General features: G+C 32.2%; 2 protein-coding genes across 2 annotated transcripts; one reads left to right on the top strand and one right to left on the bottom strand.

The window, feature by feature from the left end:
• Positions 1 to 4,134: 4,134 nt before the first annotated feature.
• On the bottom strand, positions 4,135 to 6,788 carry LOC116110537 (probable protein phosphatase 2C 23). The gene is made up of 4 exons (XM_031396743.1): positions 5,178 to 6,788; positions 4,961 to 5,074; positions 4,475 to 4,739; positions 4,135 to 4,388 (listed from the first exon to the last, which is right to left on the bottom strand). The coding sequence occupies exons 1-4, from the start codon at positions 6,786 to 6,788 to the stop codon at positions 4,273 to 4,275; spliced, it is 2,106 nt and encodes a 701-aa protein (XP_031252603.1). The 3' UTR covers positions 4,135 to 4,272.
• An 8,547-nt stretch (positions 6,789 to 15,335) lies between these two features.
• Positions 15,336 to 20,171, top strand: LOC116110531. Its single transcript, XM_031396737.1, has 6 exons — positions 15,336 to 15,435; positions 15,767 to 15,813; positions 15,914 to 16,160; positions 16,702 to 16,784; positions 17,024 to 18,827; positions 19,219 to 20,171. The coding sequence occupies exons 3-6, from the start codon at positions 15,998 to 16,000 to the stop codon at positions 19,896 to 19,898; spliced, it is 2,730 nt and encodes a 909-aa protein (XP_031252597.1). The 5' UTR covers positions 15,336 to 15,435; positions 15,767 to 15,813; positions 15,914 to 15,997; the 3' UTR covers positions 19,899 to 20,171.
• The last annotated feature ends 953 nt before the right edge of the window (positions 20,172 to 21,124 follow it).

The following is a 21,124-nucleotide window of genomic DNA, read 5'->3' as shown; positions in this document are numbered from 1 at the left end:
ATGTCAATCCTTATGGAGCTAGTGTACAACAATTTGAGGGTGATGTATTAGATGAAGATGAAGAGTATGAAGAGGTTTCTTCATGTCCAACTCCAACTTCAACTTCAACTTCAAGCACTAAGAGAAAAAAGTTCTATTGGGATAGGTGACTATTTTGCTTCAAGGACTAAGTCTGGGTCTCAGCCCTTAATTAAGAGTGTTTTAACTGGAAAAGAAGCTAAGTGGAGAGTGGACCTGGCTGTTTGCAAGGTTATTTTATGATTCTTGCATCCCAATTAATGTAATTAATTCAATTTATTTTCAACCTATGGTGGATGCTATAACTGCAATTGATCCTGGGTATAAAATCCCAACTTATCATAATTTAAATGTAAATTTATTGAGAGATGCTACTTGTTAATGGTTACAAGAAAACTTGGGAGGATGTTGGATGTACTTTAATGGCTGATGGTTGGACAGATAATTCACATAGGTTGCTGCTTAATTTTCTAGTATACTGTCCTAAAGGAGTGTGTTTTGTGAAATCAGTGGATGCTTTAGATGTTTTAAAGGATGATGCAACATTGTGCAGCTTGTTTGAGGAAATAGTTTTATGGGTTAGACCAAACAATATTGTCCATCTTGTCACTAACAATGGAGCAAATTATAAAGTTGTTAGAAGAATGTTGTCTGAAAAATATAGCAGTATTGCTTGGTCTCCTTGTGCAGCACATTGCATTAATTTGATGCTAAAAGACATAGTTGAGATGAGTCATATAGTTAGCCTTTTGAGACGTGCATCTAAGGTTACAAAGTTTGTGTATAATCATTCATTTGTGCTTGCTTTGCTGAGGAAAAAATAGTTTATATACTTTTACCTCATATTTTTATAATTTACATTGTCAAGTTATATTACATATATACATTTTTTAATAATTTACTAAATACTAACATCTATTGTCTATCACTTGAATAGGGTTGGGCAGAAATTCTACGCCCAGGTACAACTCGTTTTGCCACAACTTTCATTGCATTGAGCAGCCTACATCAGCACAAACATGACTTGCAATCTCCGGTGACAAATAGAACTTTTATAGAGTCTCGATATGCAAAAACTAATGAAGGCAAAGCCTTTATTTCCATAGTTCTAGATAACCGATTCTGAGATGACATTGGTATAATTTCCAAAGTTATGAGTCCATTGATGCGTATGCTCCAGATTGTAGACTCAGATGAGAGGTCTTCAATAGGATATGCGTATGATGACATGTACAGAACGAAGATGGGGATCAAGAAGTTGTTTAAGAATAAAAAAAAATGTGTACAAGCCTTATACAATAATTATTAAGACGCATTGGGGTAGGATGTTGCACCGTGATATTCATGCAGTAGCATATTATTTGAATCTTGCTCTTAAATATAACGAAGATACTTTTTCCAAAAAACTTGAGGTCATGTATGGTTTCCTTGGCACTATTGACAGTAAAGCAAGTGCATTCAAAATGAGCAAGACAACGTTACTGGAGGAGAGTATGTTATATCAAGACCATTTAGAAAGCTTTTCTCGTGAGCTTGCTCTTCAAACTTGCAAAACTACACGGCCGGGTATGTAATAGTTATTAATTTTTTAAGTCTAATTTTTAAGTTATGAAATTGTGTTTATTTCTTATGTAATTTATACTTTTATTCTCAATTAGATGAATGGTGGAGGACATTTGGGTTTAGTGCTCCAAATTTGCAAAGTTTGCAATCAAAGGCAAACTTCGGCCTCTTCCGGATGTGAGCGAAATTGGAGTGTTTTTGAACGCATACATACTAAAAAGATGAACAGATTGGAGCATCCACGGTTGAATAATTTGGTTTTCACTCATTATAACTTGCGTTTGCAAAATAGGTAGAAAGCCTTCTTCATTTTGTTATTTTCATTGATGTCTTTATTGGTCATGATTTGAATATTTAATTCTACTATTTCAGGAGTTGTTACAAGAAAATTACTTATGATCCTGTTGATTATGAGAGTATTGATAAAACTGAATGGTGAATAGTTGATAAGGAAGAGGAAGAGGAGGTTGGTGAGCTTAATTATGATGAATTGGAACTATTCTTATTGATGGTGGTGATCACCCTTCATATTATGACTCAACAAATGCTTCAAAAGGTTGTTTCCAATTTTGTAAGCAATTTCAATTTGGTAGTAACTAGTTTATATTCAATTAGTTTAAATGGGAAGATTTAACTTATGGTTTTCTTTTTTTGCTAGAATTTCTTGTAGATGATGTTGTTGATGTTAATAATGATGACGATCATCTGTCAGATGGTGTGTGAACTGTGAATTTTAATTGAGGATAGAAAGATGGATTGAAGACCATTGGGTGAAGATCATTTTTTGTTAAAATGTTGAAGTGTTGAACAACTATTATGTGATTTCTTCCTACATTTTGTTATTTTGATTTGTAATTTGTTGTATTATTGATGTAATGATGTTTGATGATGCTTTGCTAAGGACTTTTTATTCAGGAGTTTATGATTTGCATTCAAATTCTGGAATTTTGCATTCTGTGAACAGTGACATGATGACGTCATCATGTTGGCTTTGCTAAGGACTTTTTATTCAAGATTTTATGATTTGAATCCAAATTTTGGAATTTTGCATTCTGTGAACAGTGACGTGATGACATCATCATGCTAGTGTCAACATGATGATGTCAGCGGTTGAACCAGCTGGAAGTCGACCCAGCCATCTTGTTAGGTTTTGTCCTAGGTCGGTTTTTAAAACACTGTGTGCGATTTTGCTGGAATCACATTTGGGTTGGTGAGATTCCGGCAACACTATTTTGTTTTTAGTTTTTTTAATTTCTCGAAAATAACATTTTTATATAATTTTTCAGAGTATTTAAATTTAAAATTTTCATCCATTTTTTTTTTCATATTTCTTAAGTTAAGTTTTTATTTTTGTGATTATTTTATTTTTATATTTTTTTGTTTCAAAATTTCCAAGTTATTATATTCTTTTTCATTTATAAATTTTTTCAGAATTTGTATTTTTCTTTCAAAATTTAAGATTTTTTATTTTAATTTTTCAGGTTTTTTAAGTTTTTTTTCTTTTCTTCAGTTTTCCCTTCTTTAAAAATGTTGTTCAAATTATTTTATTATTTATAATTTCTTTTTCAAATTTTTTTATTTTTATTCAGATATTTTAAGTATTTTTCTTCTTTTTTTCAAAAATTTTATAAGTTCTTATAGTCTTTTTCAGTTTATTAATTTATTTTTCATGTTATTTTATTCATTTTTCAGTTATTTTTCAAATTTTTTTAATTTCCGTTTTTTCAATTTTTAATCACAAGATATACTATTCTTTTCAGTTTCTTTTTAGATTTTATAAGTTTTTTAATTCTATTTATAATTAAAAGACAAAAATACTCCTAGACACAGTTAAGTGTAACAGTGTCTCACTTTTACTGTCCTTTTTCTGATAAAAATAAAAACATCTGTCCTTTTTGAAAGTTTGAAAAAAACAATGTGTGCAGAATGATAATAACATTCTTAGAAATGTGGCAAGTCCAAAATAAATAAATATATGTTATTGAGGGTTGGTCAAATGTTGCATTTGTTCGTTGATTTGAGGAAGAAAAACATGATTTTGAAAATCGAGGGTTTGAAAAAAAACTTTTGCTGACCTTTTTTAAAATGTCAAAAAAGTCCAAACTCTCAAATAAGAGTAATCCAAAAACGCGTAATAGAATATTAACAACAAAATGATGCCACTAATTGACTATCACCATCATATACCCAACTGCACTCTTCCTCTACTTTTTAATCAAAGTTTGAAGATTGAACTCCATATCTTCTTTCTAGAACATAATTAATTTAATTTAATTTAATTTTAATTAATTCTTCAGTTTCATACCTAATCATGAAACGACGTGTTTGTTGCGCGTATGGCTTTGTTTGTTTGCTCAGTGGAGAACCCACTTGAAAGAAACCCAGAAAACTATTGCTTTAAGAAATCATTTTTCTTTCTTTTAATCTGTCAATTCATTTGTTTTTTCTTATGATAATACAACCATGCGGCTGCCGAAAGTTTGATCATTTATGCAGTAGAACAGTCTTCTCTGAGTGTTCAATGACAGCCTAATTCGTATTATAAACATGATGGGAAAAAATGGGGAGAATATATTTATACTTATATCAAGGTGAAAAAAGATTAGAAAAAAAATTTAAAAAAAACAGCCCAACCTGTATGCATTTGTATTTTTTTTTTTTTTTTTTTTTTTTAATATAAGCTATCTCTATTTACACAGATGAACGCCATATTCTTCCCTCGAATGAGATTACGATGACAGTAACATCGTCGTGATATCTTCTACGATCCCCTTGTGGGATATCAAGCAACTCATGGAAGTCAATACCTGCATTGTTTAACAAAACCAAGTTTCATTAGATTGATTTTTGTGTAAGAGTATGTATGATCACTCATTTTAGTTCAGATTGTTACCGGCTTTCTTTGCTGCGCGGAATAGTACTTCTTCGATTAGATGTTGTGCAGGATCTCCTTCGGGAAATGCAGCGATGAATAACTCAACTTCGGATACAGCTTCTTCGTTGGTGAAGTATTGATAGAGTCCATCTGAAGACAATATCAAGAACTTGTCCCTTGGGCTGAGTCGATGATGATAGAGCCAAGGCAAACAGGTGATGTATGGAGAAGTACCGATGTAATTGATTCTAAACATCTCAAGAAGTGCATCATTCCACTTTGGCTGCCATGTAAAACCAAAGGATTAGACTTTGTACAATCTCAGTTGGTCATTAATACCGTATCAGTATTTGAACAATTAGGCCTTGTGTAAAGTTTAAACTATGAAGATTGGGGCCTAGTTATGGAAGCAATTAGTATCAAAAAGGCAACGAACAGCCATTTATATCTTGCAAGCTTGTTAAAATCATTCATACAAGTAATAAGTTTAGAATCTATGAATACCTGTTTGAGAAATCCGGCCCCAAAAGCGCGAGTGACCTTCAAATAACCTTTCACTCTGTCATTCATTACTGCAGAATCATCATCTGGATGTTCTTTCTTAATTCTCAAGACTTCCTGCAATATCAAAACGCCATTTCAGTTCATGTAAAACTAAATAAATGAATCATCAAAAACAGAGAACAATTACAAAGTATTAGTCTCAGTTAAAGAAAATCACCTCCTCCTCATAAGTGCTGTGATCAACAGTGAGCTGAACGGATGTCAAGTTATTTAATCTGTCCATTTCGCCATCATCAAATGTTTCAAGGTCATGCATAGTTTCCTCCTTAATTCTTTCTAAGTCCTTCCGCGCCCTCCCTAATCCGATATTCGGCTCAAGTTTCTTCGCTAAAACTGCCCGACTATCCCCAACATTCATCAAATACACATCCTCTCCCTTCATCAACATCACCAAAACACAAGAACCCATCAAAGCCAATTCAGGATTCTCCCTCACCATCAAATCTGCAACCTCCAAATATGAGTCCTCTGTCTTCTTTAAGGCAAGCGAAAGCGCCTTCAGGACATCCGAATGGTTGACCCCGTTTGACGCTTCACAGTTTAATTTTTCCTTCAACTTCCTATCAAGCTCTAGCCTTTCCCTATCCCATTCACACCTCCACCTCTTTTGATTCTCCTCCCGTTTCTTCGCCACACCTTTCGCATTCTTTTTCTTCTTTGGTTTCGAAGTCTCATCTATAAAACCATTTCCCACAGGATGATTGTTCTCCTTATCAATCTGAAATTGATTTAATTCATCAAATAAAGACGACGCCTCACTTGAACTCAACGAATTCCCGGTGGATTCAAACTTATCATTCCATAACAACCCTTTGAGTTCCTTATGAACAGCAGAGTATAAATTAGAAAGTAAATAATCAGGAGCATCAGGACCGTTAAATCCATCATAAATCCCAACAAAAACCCATCCATGTTTCTCTGATACCACAATATGAACTCGATCCTCACCGGCTTTCCCTTGTGCCCACTGAAGATTCTGACTCTTCATTGAAAATTCGTCATCATCATCATCAACAATCACACCACCTTCATTGTTCAAGCTCATGTTACTACTCACAGTAGTGGTACTCCCGCTCACACTCTCATTGTTTCTCTCTGAATCCATTTCTTTAACCCCTTTACACGATTTATTGCCACGATAAATTGATAAAACTCTCTTGAAAACCTTCTTTAATCTTTGTTTCTTGGAATTTCCTTTGATACTATTTTGAGATAAGCTTCTCTGCAACTTATTATCATTATCACATTTTTTTTCTTTATCAATCATCGGGCCAGAATACAACCCGCGATCGATGGGTCCCGATACAAACCCGCGCTCGATGGGACCCGACAAGAAGCCTCTCTCGATCGGACCAGACCCGGTCAGGGAAGCACCCGACCCGGATTGGAACGAGCTACGGGGAACTGGCTGGAGAGGAAGAGAGGCGAAAGAATCGGAGCTCTCGAAAGTGGAGGCCCGATCAATGGAGGAAGTGTTGTACGGACATGAGTCGATGAGGGCCACTGATAGAGTCTGGGTCGACACGTTGGCACTGACCGAGGCGCCGGAGATTGAGTGGAAAAACTTCGTCGTTTGAAGGACGTTGTTTGTGGAGAACTCGGTATGGACTCTACAGGAGGAAGAGAGACGGGGCTGTTCAGGCGGTACGTAGCAGAAAGAGTGGCCCAATCCCCCGTCAAGTGGGTCCCCCAGAATGATGGCGATATCGTGACGGCGTGACACCTCGCCAGCGAAACAGTGCCCAAGTTTTCCGACTCCGTTTCCCATTAAAAAAAACAAAACCAAAAAACTTCAAGTATTACAAAAGAAACAAGATTAGTTCTTTCATAGGATTTTTTCTTCTGTTATGTTTTTGTTCTGGTTCTGGTTCTGACTGCTCTGTACTTTGTGTTTCAAGTTTATTATGTTGAGAGAGAGAGAGAGAGAGAGAAGAAGTTGACTTTTGAGTTTGGGTTTGTTACTTTTTTTTTTTTTATATTGAAATGTTATTTTAATTTAATTTAGAATTTATGCGGGCAGTTGACTTTAAGTTACGGGGAAAGCGCGTGGGGATTTTGGAGGGGAAATAGTTATTAAACTGTTGGAGCACCAAAAGTCAAACGTCTGGTTTTTGTTAATATATAATTAAAAAATGTTATAATTAAGGATTAAGGTGTGATTAACTATGCGATGATTTTGCCCTTTTATTATTCTGCTTATTTTTTAATTTTATTTTATTTTTGACTAACTCAATAACTCATTGGATCTTGAAGAGGTACAGCTCATCAGATGTCAGCTCTTCATTGCTTTGTTTAATTTAATTCTAAAATTAACAAAAAAATATGTCTATCTTTTAAAAAAATAAAACTCTTTTTTTTTTTTTTTTTAAAATGACCAAAGTGTCCAAATGGATAAAAATTTTTATCTCTATTATCAATCAAAGAGAGACTCAAACTCAATATTTCTTTAATAATATATTCAAAAGTCTATATCCAACTATTTAATCACTTGGAGATAGTTAAAAAAACTTTTTTTCAAATACCCATAATATCATTCATTTTATTTTAAAAAATGTGAATGTAAACCAAAATTTTTAGATGTAAATATGCATCTTATAAATAATTTTATAAAATGTGAAGAAGAAGAAAAGAAAAGGAAACAAAATGTTGGGTATAAAAAGAAAACCACATGGTGTAATTAATTACACGCAAAAAAGATTTGAAATATCTTTTTCTCCTTTATAATATTTTTACTTGTTATTTTTGGCTGAATCAAATCTGCATTTATATTCAAAGTTGGAAAAAATTGGGACAATTTTGGTGTGCTGTATTATTAAAGAACATCCGGTTTACATGTGTATCTTGTTGTGTTTCAACGTGCAAAACACAAATCATACCTCCATTTGGATTCGTATTTTTAGGATTTTACATTCTTCAAAGAAATGGAAACGGTAAACCTTAACCCTTTTCATATTTCATTTATTTACTTATGTTTTATGACGAAAACGATTTTATTGGGTGAATTACATTTTGGCCCTCTATCTTTGCCATTATTATCCTTCTCTTTGTTTTGAAAACTAACAACTTTGTCCATATCTGAATTATAATTTGACCATATCAAATTTACCCTTCCACCACTTCCAGAATATTTCAACTCCTTTCTGTGATAATATTATGTCACACAAAATCATGAACCCATTCATCCATTATCTCATTCAATAGAATGATAGTGGTTTGACTTTTTTTGAATGTTTTGACGGTTTGAATTTGAGAAAATCCTATAGTTACTGTGTATTGAAAATAACTTGTTATTCTACACTTATCCTAACAACTTCCAATCGTAAGGGACTGATTCGTCGTCTTAATCATCTTCTTTATATCTTCAAATTTGTACAACAATTACATTAAAATAAGTTGAAATTATAAAGAATGTGTAAATATTTTTGTAAACATATGAACGAGAGTGGGTATATTACAAATGAACCATCACTGGATAACCAAGTGATCAATTAGGACTCTTAGGTATTTTACTTAAGAGATTTTGAGTTCGATTCACCTTGACTGCTAATAGAGGTGGCCACGGGAGGCTTACTAAGCTGTTAACTTCACGACACCGAGAAATTAATTGAGGTGCATGCAAATTAGGGGTGTTCGATTCTAGGTACCCTGCATTTTTTGAAGGAACCAAAACTGATGGTTCCTTGAAATTTGGAACCAGAATCGGAACCGACGGTTTCGGTTCTTAGGTACCCAAAATTGGAACCTGTAACAATGGTTCCGGTTCCGATTCTGGGTACCCTGTAAAATACATGACCCCCCAAAAGTTTTTTAAATGGCAAAAAAACTCTTAAAAACTTACAAATACCCCCCTGACACTTGTTAACAAAAATAAAATTACAAATTATAAATTACAAACTCCATTACTTTGTAAAGGTAGATTCTCAAAAGTCAAACCAACTTACTTTAAATGTTATGAAATATAAATATAAATGTATTCACATTACTCTTTCTACAAAAGTTTTTATTAACCCCCATAAACTTTAATTTAATTTTATATTAGTCTCGGTTTCTGGTTCAGGTTCAAAAATTTTGGAACCGGAACCTACCCGTTGATGGTCGGTTCTGGGTAAAAACCATAACCAAACCCCGGGTATCCGCCGGTTCCAGTTTCGGTTCCAACCGATTCTTTTGAACACCCCTAATGCAAACTAGCCGAACATCTCCGACCAAACCAAAAAAAAAAAAAAAACAAAGGGTATATTACAAATGGGTATGAAGAATAATTTTGAGTTGATGGAATTCTTAATTTATTTCTTTCCTTTTCTCAGGGACGCCTTTCCGATTATGGGTAGATGCAGAATGACCATAAAACATAAAAACTTCAATGGAATACCAGAAAAAGTGATAAGTAAAGGAATCATATTTTGTTTCTTTCCCATAGTTGACCAGAAGCGCAACACACACATGACACACGCACACACACACATATATATATTATTTCCTTTTATGGGTTCTTATTCTTGGTGACCACAAATATCTTAAGCATAAATGTACTTTCAATTCTTTTAATGGGCCTCCATTTTCGACTTCATTCAAATCAAAATTTTCAGCCTCCCACCCAACACAAACACTTGTTATATATATATATATATATATATATATATCTTTTTGGTAATTGAGATATCCGGATCAGTTTATACGCACCTCAACTAATCTACGGGGTCCATTAAATATTCTAAAAGCCTAAAAGACTAGGTAAGCCACAATGTTATTGTGGTAGGTAACTCCAAGGTTTGAACTCGAGAACTTAAAGAAATGAGCAAACCTCCTTGACTGTTAGACTTGTCACATTGTTTAATTTGAATGTACCCAAGCTTGTTGAAACCTTATGTTGTGCATGAAATCTGGAGAGGATAATTATTTATTAAGAGAAAAGATATTTAGATTTGCTCAATTTGGAATAATGATATTCAGATTGACTTATACTCCAATTAAGGTAGCCGAAGATCATGCAACATAATAATCCTACGTATTTGAATCTTATCTCAACTCTATCATATAAATGGGTGCTATATAAACCCATTATAACTTGTTTTTAGGGGGCTGGGGAATTCTTTTAAGCAAAATTTCCTAGGAATTATATTGTTTTTTATAAGCTCTCAAAAGTAAGAAGATAACAATTGACGTAGGTTCAAGTTCTAATTTGTCAAACCACTTTAAAAATTATCTTGTGTTCTTGTTTATGATTCTTTCTTTTTTGTTTATTGTTGATTTCATTAAATCACGTGCACATCTATTCCGGTTCCAATAGGGTCAATCGGAATTCTCTAGTTGGTGTAGATTTTTGTATCAACACCCTCTATAGTTGTTGAAAACCTTTTTAAATTATTAAAAATCCCCACTGTCCTTGGGAGGATGTTCTAAAATCTTGGATGTCGTAAGATTAAACAATCTTGCAAGGGGGTGTATAAAACGAACCCTTTAAATATTTGAGTTAATACAATAGCCCTCTCAATGTTTTATTAAAAGACAAAAATTTCTCTGAGGTTAAAATCCTCGTTCCATTTAGTTTTAGGTGTTAAACGATAGAAGGGCAATTCCAAAATCCTCATTCCATTTAGTTTTAGGTTTTAAACTATAGAAGGGCAGTTCGATAAATTATCATCAACTCATACTATTATAGGTTCACAAATTGTAAGGAGATTTTTNCACACACACACACGCAAATATATATATGTATATATTTCCTTTTATGGGTTCTAATTCTTGGTGACCACAAATATCTTAAGCATAAATGTACTTTCAATTCTTTTAATGGGCCTCCATTTTCGACTTCATTCAGATCAAAATTTTCAGTTTCGACTTCATTCAGATCAAAATTTTCAGCCTTCCACCCAACACACACACACACATATATATATATATATATATTTTTTTTTTTTCTTTTTGGTAATTGAAATATCCGAGTTAATTTATGCATACCTCAACTAATCTACAGAGTCCATTGAACATTCTAAAAGCTCAAAGAACTGGATAAGCCACAATGTTATTGTGGTAGGTGGCTCTAAGATTTGAACTTGAGAACTCAAAGAATGAAGCAAACTTCCTTGATTGTCAGGTTTGTCACATTGTTTAATTTGAACGTACCCAAGCTTGTTAGAACCCTCTGTTGTGCTTGAAATCCAAAGAGGATAATTCCTTATTAGGAGAGAAGATTTTTAGATTAGCTCAATTTGGAATAATGATATTCAGATTGACTTAGATTTCAACTAAAGTAGCCGAAGATCATACAACTTTCTAATCTTACGTATTTGAATCTTATCTCAACTCTATCATGTAAATGGGTGTTATATAAACCCATCATAACTTGTTTTTAGGGGGGTTTGAGAATTTTTCTAAGCAAATTTTCCTAGGAATTATACTATTTTTTGTAAGCTCTTGAAAGTAAGAAGATAACAGTGGACGTAAGCTCAAGCTCTAACTTGCCCAACCACTTTAAAAATTGTCTTGTGTTCTTATTTATGATTCTTTCTTTTTTGTTCATTGCTGATTTTTATTAAATTACGCACATCCATTTCAGTTTCGACAAGGTCAATCGAAATTCTTTGGTATAGATTTATGTGTCAACACCCTTTATAATTGTTGAAAACCTTTTTAAATTATTAAAAATCCCCACTATCTTAGAAGAAGAAGAAGAAGAAAGGGGTGGGGGGGTTGTTGTTGGTGTGGGGGTGTGATGGGGGTGATGTTCTAAAATCTTGGATGTCGTAAGATTAAACAATCTTGCAAGGGGTTGTATAAAACGAACCCTTTAAATATTTGAGTTAATACAATAGCCCTCTCAATGTTTTATTAAAAGACAAAAATTTCTCTGAGGTTAAAATCCTCGTTCCATTTAGTTTTAGGTGTTTAACGATAGAAGGGCAATTCCAAAATCCTCATTCCATTTAGTTTTAGGTGTTAAACAATAGAAGGGCAATTTGATAAATTATCATCAACTCATACTATTATAAGTTCACAAATTGTAAGGAGATTTTTATTATTTAGAGAACATTAACTAAAGAGTAATTTACATCAAGCCTTATGGAGGATTTTTTTTTTTTTTTTTTTTTTTTTTTTTTTTGGTTTGATGTCATGGTCAGCTTACACGCACCTCAACTAATCCCCTAGGCGAAGAAGTGAACGATCAAGTAAATCCTCTCAATGGTCACTCCTATTCACGCTATGTTGCAAAAAAGAAAAAAAAAAAAAAAAAAAAAAAAAAAAAAAAAAAAAAAAGACATACCACTAGGTAACCTAATGTAAAAGGCAAAGTAGTCCAACATAATTCTTGAGTTCGAGGCCCCTTGCTTTAACACTCCTAAACTATTTTCTATTATTTTGACCGTTAGGTTGAGGGATTCTATGAAGATACACTGACTTTAATATATATATATATATATGAGATTTGGATTAAATTAACGATAATCTTCATAGATAAAGGCCCTATTATTTGTTAATGATAATAGATACATCTTCTATTGATTTGCTTGCAAAGAAGAGGAGAAGTAATCTAGAATCATGATAAAGATCAAGGAAATTCAAATACCGGGTCTACATACAAACATAACAAGGCATATCAAGCAGGCCCATTTCATTTTCATGAGCCCACTTTCACTTTTATTTTTTTCGCCTAATTTTGAACCAACAATGGATGCCTTTTCAGATTCTCAGGAACTCTATAAAAGTGGTTGTATAACACGTGTCTGTTCACTAACAAACAAAATATTTAGCTCTCTCCAACTCTACAATATTAACCCAGTGCTAATCGCTACCCCACGGAGAGAGATAAATACTTAGCTTATTATGTATTATATATATTATTATTTAATTTTTTATAAAAATGTATTGAAATAAGAAAATTTAAATGTTAGTGATTTTGATATTTTTTATTTAATAAAATTGTAAAAGGTTGTGTTAACACGTGTCTGTTTATTAACAAAGAATGTTTATTATTATGTATTAAAAGCTATTGTTATTTTTTCTTTTTTATGTTTTGTATTAAATATATTGAAATATTTTATGTCAGTGTTCTTTGATTTGTTTATTATATTAAATTATAAAGGTTGCTTTATATCACAAAATATTAGTTTATTAATGTATTAAATTATCATTTATTTTTAGTTTTTTTGTATAAAGTGGTGTTATTGGCTTCCTATATTTTATCTATTAAGACTCCAATTATTTATTATATTTATAATTATCCTTTATTAAAATTATTACATAAGACATAAAGGTAATTGATAATATTTGTCTTCTTATATTTTAGTAACAATAATTTTGTTTCTGATTTTACAATTCTGTTTCTTTATATTTTAATATAAAAACGTATTTATTTTTTATTTTGGTTGTGCAACAAAATCTCCGTTTTTGTTACATATATCCGGCACATAGGGATACCATTAACTAATTAATATACAGAGTTGAAAGAGGAACCAATAAAGTTCTATTGGAAGTATTGATTTGCTCATAATCGAAATAACATTTTTTGTGCGTGAATATTTTCAGAGCCTAATTATCAAAACATCTTTATATAAAATAAAATTATAAATAGGGTGTACTAATGCAAACAAAAAAAAAAAAAAAAAGTGATTGAATAAATGTTAAAAAGATGCATTTTGATGTATTGACTAAAAATAATGAAAATATATAAAAAAATAATGGATTGAAAATTATAGCATGTGTTGTGAAAATATAAATAAAAGGACATTTTTGGAAGTAAAAGGGATTTATAAAGATATTTAACATACTTAAAAATTTTAATGGGATAAATTAGAATTGGATCTTTGAAGTACGACGGTCAATGACATCACTATTTTCTATATGAATATATTGGAATAAGGAAATATTTACTTGTTTATTATATTAAATTATAAAGGGTTTATTTGATATTTAGTTATTTTTATTAGATTTTAAAAGGGAGTGTTAATTGTGTTTGATCATTAAAGCCAATATATAGTATATTAATTTATTAAAAATTAATATATTTAATTTTTTTATATAAATGTATTGAAATAAGCAAATACTTATTTGTATGTGATTTTATGGCATGTTAGCAGGAGACATAGCATAGCATTAAACAAATTATGTAGTTAACAAAAACATTGATCGTATTATTATTATAGTATGCAATATTTGGTGAATGAATATATTGCATAACATCATTTTATTCTCTAACAAAATTTTATTTATTAAAACTAATATATTTTCAATATTATTAACTAATAACTAAAAAAAAAAGTTCAAAAATTGAGCACGTTAGAATCAATTATGGTTAACTAAGTTAAACCTATGGTTAAACAATGATTTAACATCGGTCAACCAACGATTAAACATTGATCAAACATTGGTCAACGTCAGTCTATGACAATCAACGTCATGGACCGATGTTAATCATAGTTTGACCGGCCGCTATATTAAATTATAAATATCAAATTAAATGGCAATGTCTATTGCTTAAAATTAATTCTAAGAACATTGGATTAACTAATATAATGATTTAGTAAGCATTATTTAATGTAAAGTATATTACATTATTTTAAACTTGATATTATTTAATGGACTGCAATTTTGTTACCAAACATACCTTGTATTGTATATGATAAGCAGTATATACAATGGTGGACTAAACATGCCTTGAACACACATGAAACGTGGACGGATCTTAGAAACTCCCAACACACAAACTAAAAATTTATAGTTGTTTAACATAAATGGAATAGAAGGTGGTTGTTAGTTATTCAACATCCTAATACAAATCTTATTTTTAGAAAAAAAAACTATAATTTTTTTTTTTTTTTTTGGGGACATCATACAATATAATTAAGAAATTCTTAGAACTTAGTTATATTCTAATTTAAAAGGAATTTGTTTTAATTTCGTGTATATGAAATAAATGTTAGGTAAGATTTGAGCATAAGCATTTCAAAAAAAAAAAATTTATTTATTTAAAAATTAATAAAATCTATTTATATTTTATCCAAATCATATATTTGGTTGTAAATTATAATTTTACTGAACGAAGATTAATTTATAATTAATGTCACTCCAGTTAGTTGAAACGAACAGGAAATAGCAACAAAGAGGAGGAGCAAATGGCGGGAAGTAACTGATTCTAATAAAAGATGGAATGACATTCAAGAACCAGACGATAATCAAATCCAAATCCGAAAGCTACGGTTATTTATTTATTATTATTATTTTTAATTTTTCTGTTTTATGAATCTTTGTTTTTTCTCTGATTTATTTTGAAGGAAAACAAGCATTACATTCTGTTGAACTTGTTTTTAATTAATTGTCTCATACTCTCATTGGATTCTTCTCTATCGCTTTCTTGCCTTGCATGGTAGCGTACAGGATGAACGGCTTTGATTTCGTAAACGATTCTCTTTCCAAAGGTATGATTTTGATTTATGTTGATGAATGATGATACCTTAATTTTTTTGTTATTGCATGATCGTCATCTTTAATGTTTTAACCTAGATTCAGGAGTTTCCGAATTTTTGTTATTTTCAGGTGAGTTTTCTAATTGACACTTGTAATCAATAATTGAAATTCAAGAGACGAAATGTGTAAGTGAAATTTTACATTAAAGATTTTGAGTTTGCGATAAATGTTGAATTGACGTCAAGGTTGATGTAAAAATGACAATGGAGCTAAATTGATTAATCTGAGATTTCTTGGAATATATTTCTGCTGAAATGTTCTATTTTTTAAATAATCTTTCAGTGTGAGATACTCAAGGCTGTCGATGTGTGCACTTTGAGAATATAGCGGTTTGTTCTTTTGCCATGATTGCATGTATTTAGAGACGTCATAATTGAAATTTGTTGCTTCGTTGTTTGCTGGTTGATATATGTTTGTAACTTGGATCAGGTTTGACAAGCTTGTAGTTATAGCTGAAGTCATTTGTCAGTGAGGCTGGTGGTTGGAAATTAAAGGTGAACATTATTGTGAGCAATGGGGAAGCATACACACAAGAAACGCACTTGCATATCTTTGTTTAATAGTCATCCGAGATGCTTGTGGGGTATTATGCTTAACGTGCTTGAGTTTCAAGATTGGAGTTATGTCAAGAAAAGACTTCCACACTGGAAGCACGGTGGTAATAAACAGGCCAGGGGTGAGCAACTCAAGTTCTATTTCCATTCAAGTTTTAATAATTTCTAGCGTATTTAGCTACTGTTGTAGTACCACAATGTCTGCATTGAAACATAAAATTTACTGATTGCAAAAGAGATTGATTTCTGGATTTCTATTAGCTAATGAGTTTGTTGTAGTACGCTTGGTGCTCTAGACTCACAATCAATTATCTATTTGAAATTGTCTGTTCTTGGCTGATGACAATGCCAAATGGCAAATGTAATAAGTTTTAACTACTAGTAGCGGTTGGTAGATATGTTATGAATTCTAGTGAAGGAACTGATCGTTTAATTCGCGAAAGATAGATTGATCTTGGAAAATTACAGTACCATCTAATGGGGACTCATTTTTTGGTTTTTAAGTTTGTTTAAAGCAGTTGGTGGACTTGTTTATTCTTTTATGTTGTAGACCTTGATCTGCAAGATCTCCTGGCTGGAACAACTCTATAATTTTAGTTAGTCAAACAATTGAAGAACTGTTCTTAATTACATTTATTTTAACTACCAATTTCTTGCTTGTAGGAGATGGAAATCCAGTAAATATTAAAGCATCAGCTGCTGATAATTTGCAAGCAACCAGCAATGCCAAAGTGAATAACTCTAATGTAAGTTATTAAATAATGATTTTCTTCATCAAGCATTTAATTTTACTAACTATACGGACTTAAATTGTTGAGAATGGGACTAATGTAAGCTTCTATTTGGTTTTTGTTACCCTATTCATTAGGATTTTGATCTGTTGATTGATTGTGAAATCCATTAACTACGATATAGCAATCTCATGTTTACAAGCAACATTAATATGATAAACAAATGAAGGTTTTATCTAATCTGAATTTCCCAGGCTGAGAAGGCGAAACAGGCAGCTCCAGAAGACAAAAATTCTGTTAAAGCTAGGATAAAATCTCAGCTTGGTGAAAAAGTGTCTAAGACGAAGGACCAACTTCATCGGAGTTCAACCTACCCTACAAAACCACAATTGACGAGAACATTGTCCTTCCATCGTTTAGACCCTTTGCAAGAGGATTTTCTTGCCGAAATAATATCTGATGATGAAAGTGCTGGAATTATTAATGAAAACAATGGTGACTCCCATGCTACTGGCTTAAAGGGTCCACTATCTAAGTCATTGAGAGAGTTAATTGCCAAGGAAACATACGAAGATCATCAACTGATGCTTGCCCAAAATGACTTGGGGCATAATCAGATTGATGAAACGTCTGAAACTCAACTCAAAGAAAATCACATGCCTCCTCGGGATGACTCAAAGGAAGCTTTGTTGGAGATAAATACCAAGGAACTCGCAACAGATGCTTCACTTTACTGGTCAGAGGATTTCCTGAACTCTCTAGATATAATCAAGTTGAACAAAGAGTTCTTTATAAAACTTATGCATGACCCAAGCTCTCCTTTGGCTAAACACTTCCACAGTCAACAAAACCTCCGTGCAAGAACAGGATTAACCAAGTCTAAAACTTTCCCTTTGCATAGCTTGTCAGGCCAAAGAAGTTACGGACCAAGAAATCTCAAACAGAAGAAGAATGTAATTGAATCTCATGAAATAGGAGGGAAGAGGCAAGTTGCTGGTCAAGTGCAAAATTCAATTGAGCGTGGGTCTGAAGAAGATGTCTATAATCACTCAATGCAACCAACAGTTATTGAGTACAGGGCAGATGGAATTCAAAAAGTAGACAATGAAATGGATGAAACTGGTAGTAGTTCTTCTTTAGCTTCATCCCAGCATCTAAAAAGCAGTGTTAGGAATCAAGCTGCGGTTAAGCTTTTCAAGCATCTCAAACAAAAAATAAAACATGCAATAAAAGAGAGTAAAAAGGAGAGGGATCGTATTGCTTTGGACGCAGTTCTTCACAAAATTCCTTGTGACCAGGGATTCTCTAGAGACTTGAAAATGGAAAATTTTGATCAGTTTAAAGATTCTTTTATCAAGAGTGATGGTAAAGACAGTCCTGCAAGTAGTAATGAGAGCGTTCGCACTACTCTTAGTAGCAAGAGTGGACTTCCCCACGTGAAAAGAGCGTCTCTCAGTGAAACACTCAATACATTCACTCAATTGTATGAGCCTAATTTCAACAGAGAAGCCAAACAGTGTGTCTCTGGGGGATTAAAATTGAGAAGAGAAGAGACGACTTTGCTTTCTAGAAGTACTCCAAAATCTCTGACAAGGATTTTTTCCTTACCTGAGCTCAAATCTTATTTTTGTCAGGGTGAGGATCCTGTTGATGCCTCTCCATGGATGCTAGTTAGGGCTCCTTTAGAGGAAACTGCCAGCATAAGTAGTTTTGGAGAGCAAAATAATGCAGATATGCTTGTAGCTTCAGAACATAGTTCGCAGTTAGATAATCTTGTTGAAGGTCAAATTCAAGAAAACTTGACAAAGGTTACTGAAACAGACCCAGTTATTGGAGATCAAGTGGGATCAAATTCAGTTGCATGCATCAGTGCAAATGCTGAGGTGGGTAGACTTGTTGATGATTTGAACAACTTGATGTCAAAAGACAGTACATCTAATGATGATCAAGATATTGAGCCTGTAGCTACTAAAGTGGCCGAACCAAGTCCACTTCCAGTGCTTGACTTAAAGTTTCAAGAGGTTGCAGATAGCACTGTAGATTTTTTCATTTCGGAAGGTATATTACTTTGTGACTTATTATATTACCTTACATATCATCATTTGCACCAACTACACATATTCTCTCACTCACTGCCAAGAGATAAAGATAAATTGATCAAGACACAAATATACAATAGGATAACTTGATTTTCATAACCGAGTAGGGTTGTTTATTTCCCTAATTAAAAGATTAAATTGATTAAGACACAAGTAAGCAAGAGGATAACTTGGTTTTCATAGCTATTTACCGTTTTAATACAGAATTATTTTCTGAAAGATGATGCACCAATTTTGATTATCTAAGTAAATTATCTAATTTATTTTTGTGTCTTTGAATTTGATGCATCAATTTTGTGTTTCTAATGGGTGAAATTGATGCTTTGTGGTAATTGGATCTGATGATGCAGAATCAGAAGTAAAACTAGGATACCTCCTTTCAGGAGAACAGGATTCTTTTACAGGTCATCAAGATGATTCCAGCATGTATACACACACCGTGGCTCTTAGCAGTGACTTTGAGAAATCAAATGTTCCAAGCAACCATGTACATATTGACATTCCACTTGTTCAAGTGGATGTAAAAGATAAAGCTAAGTTTGATTATGTGAAAAACGTACTGAAGCTGTCTGGATTCAGTGGGAATGAGTCCCTTGGAATATGGCATTGTGATTACCAGCCAGTTGGTCCTTCTGTATATGATGAAATTGAGGGCTGCATACCACTTGATCTTGACTGTTCAGGAAACGAAGATGGTAGTTGTAATCAAATGCATTTATTTGACATGATCAACGAAATATTGATAGAGATTTATGAGAGGTCATACAGCTACTATCCCAAGCGCCTGTCTTCTCTTTGCCACATTCATCCAATGCCAGCAGGACACAATGTTCTCAAGGAGGTCTGGACAAATATAAATTCATACTTGAGCTTGAGACTGGAACTCGACCATTCATTGAACTATATCGCTAGCGAAGATCTTTCAAAGAATGATAGGTGGATGGACCTCCAATTCGATTCTGAGTGCGTCGGGCTTGAACTGGAGGACTTGATTTTGGAGGAACTTATTGAGGAAACAATCTTTTCATGAAGAACTTTAGGATGATCAGGTTTCTTCCTAAGATCTTATACAAAATTTCATCTATTCCTTGATTGTGTAATTAACATTCAGCACCATAGGTAGGAATAGGATACAGAAAAGATGAAAGAGGAAATAATTCTTTTGTATATTGTAGAGTTAGAAAAATGTAATATATTCCTTTTATTCATAAAGTTGTTCTTCTGGAAAGAAAAAGGAAGATGCAAATTTTTAGTAGTAAAGAGGATATAATTAATGTTGCAGTTAACAGCTGAAGATAGTTTAGTCGGCTCTTATCATCCAAGACCAAATGCACATGTATCTGCAATTTTTTAGCACTGATTAAAACATATACATCAAGCTTTGTTGATACTAATTATCCAAAATGCCTGCTGGGAAAATTAGGCATATGAAGATTTAATTGGATTATCTTATTTCCATTCATGTAATTAGTATACAACATGTGAATTACGCATATTTTGGATGCTCTTTGTGTTTGCCTCTTTACCTTGGAAGATTTAGAGTAATTCATTATATATGGAGTATTATACTGAAGTAACTGAACCCCTAAAAGATAGCACTAACAATTTTTTGTTAGTATTATACCCTTTATTTGGGAGGGTTTTGATACTTTTTCAATGGGGTAAATGATAATTAAGGACTATACAATTTCAAAATATTGGGTTACTTTCATTTAATTCTCTTNAATATGGATTGAAAATTTATAGCATGTGTTGTGAAAATATAAATAAAAGGACATTTTTGGAAGTAAAAGGGATTTATAAAGATATTTTAACATACTTAAAAATTTTAATGGGATAAACTTAGAATTGGATTTTTTAAAGATACAATGTCCACGGTCAATGATATCACTCTTTTCTACATGAAATATATTGGAATAAGGAAATATTTTACTTGTTAGTAATCTTTGATATTTTTGTTTATTATATTAAATTATAAAGGGTTTTATTTGATATTTAGTTTATTTTATTAGATTTTAAAAGGGAGTGTTAATTGTGTTTGATCATTAAAGCCAATATATATAGTATATTAATTTATTAAAAATTATATATATTTAATTTTTTTATATAAAATGTATTGAAATAAGCAAATACTTTATTTGTTAGTGATTTTATGACATGTTTAGCACGAGACATAGCATAGCATTAAACAAATTATGTAGTATAACAAAACATTGTATCGTATTATTATTATAGTATGCAATATTTGGTGAATGA

The sequence above is a fragment of the Pistacia vera genome, unplaced genomic scaffold (genome assembly GCF_008641045.1).
Source record: "Pistacia vera cultivar Batoury unplaced genomic scaffold, PisVer_v2 Contig605, whole genome shotgun sequence".
Lineage (NCBI taxonomy): Eukaryota > Viridiplantae > Streptophyta > Magnoliopsida > Sapindales > Anacardiaceae > Pistacia > Pistacia vera.
This window is presented reverse-complemented; position numbering and strand designations above follow the sequence as displayed.

Coding starts and splice junctions, on each gene's coding strand:
- LOC116110537 (XM_031396743.1), bottom strand. CDS start 6,788: ATGGGAAACGGAGTCGGAAAACTTGGGCACTGTTTCGCTGGCGAGGTG. Junction 5,075..5,177: donor ACAGCACTTATGAGGAGGAG/GTGATTTTCTTT, acceptor TTGATATTGCAG/GAAGTCTTGAGAATTAAGAA. Junction 4,740..4,960: donor GGGCCGGATTTCTCAAACAG/GTATTCATAGAT, acceptor TTTACATGGCAG/CCAAAGTGGAATGATGCACT.
- LOC116110531 (XM_031396737.1), top strand. CDS start 15,998: ATGGGGAAGCATACACACAAGAAACGCACTTGCATATCTTTGTTTAAT. Junction 16,161..16,701: donor TGGTAATAAACAGGCCAGGG/GTGAGCAACTCA, acceptor TCTTGCTTGTAG/GAGATGGAAATCCAGTAAAT. Junction 18,828..19,218: donor AGATTTTTTCATTTCGGAAG/GTATATTACTTT, acceptor CTGATGATGCAG/AATCAGAAGTAAAACTAGGA.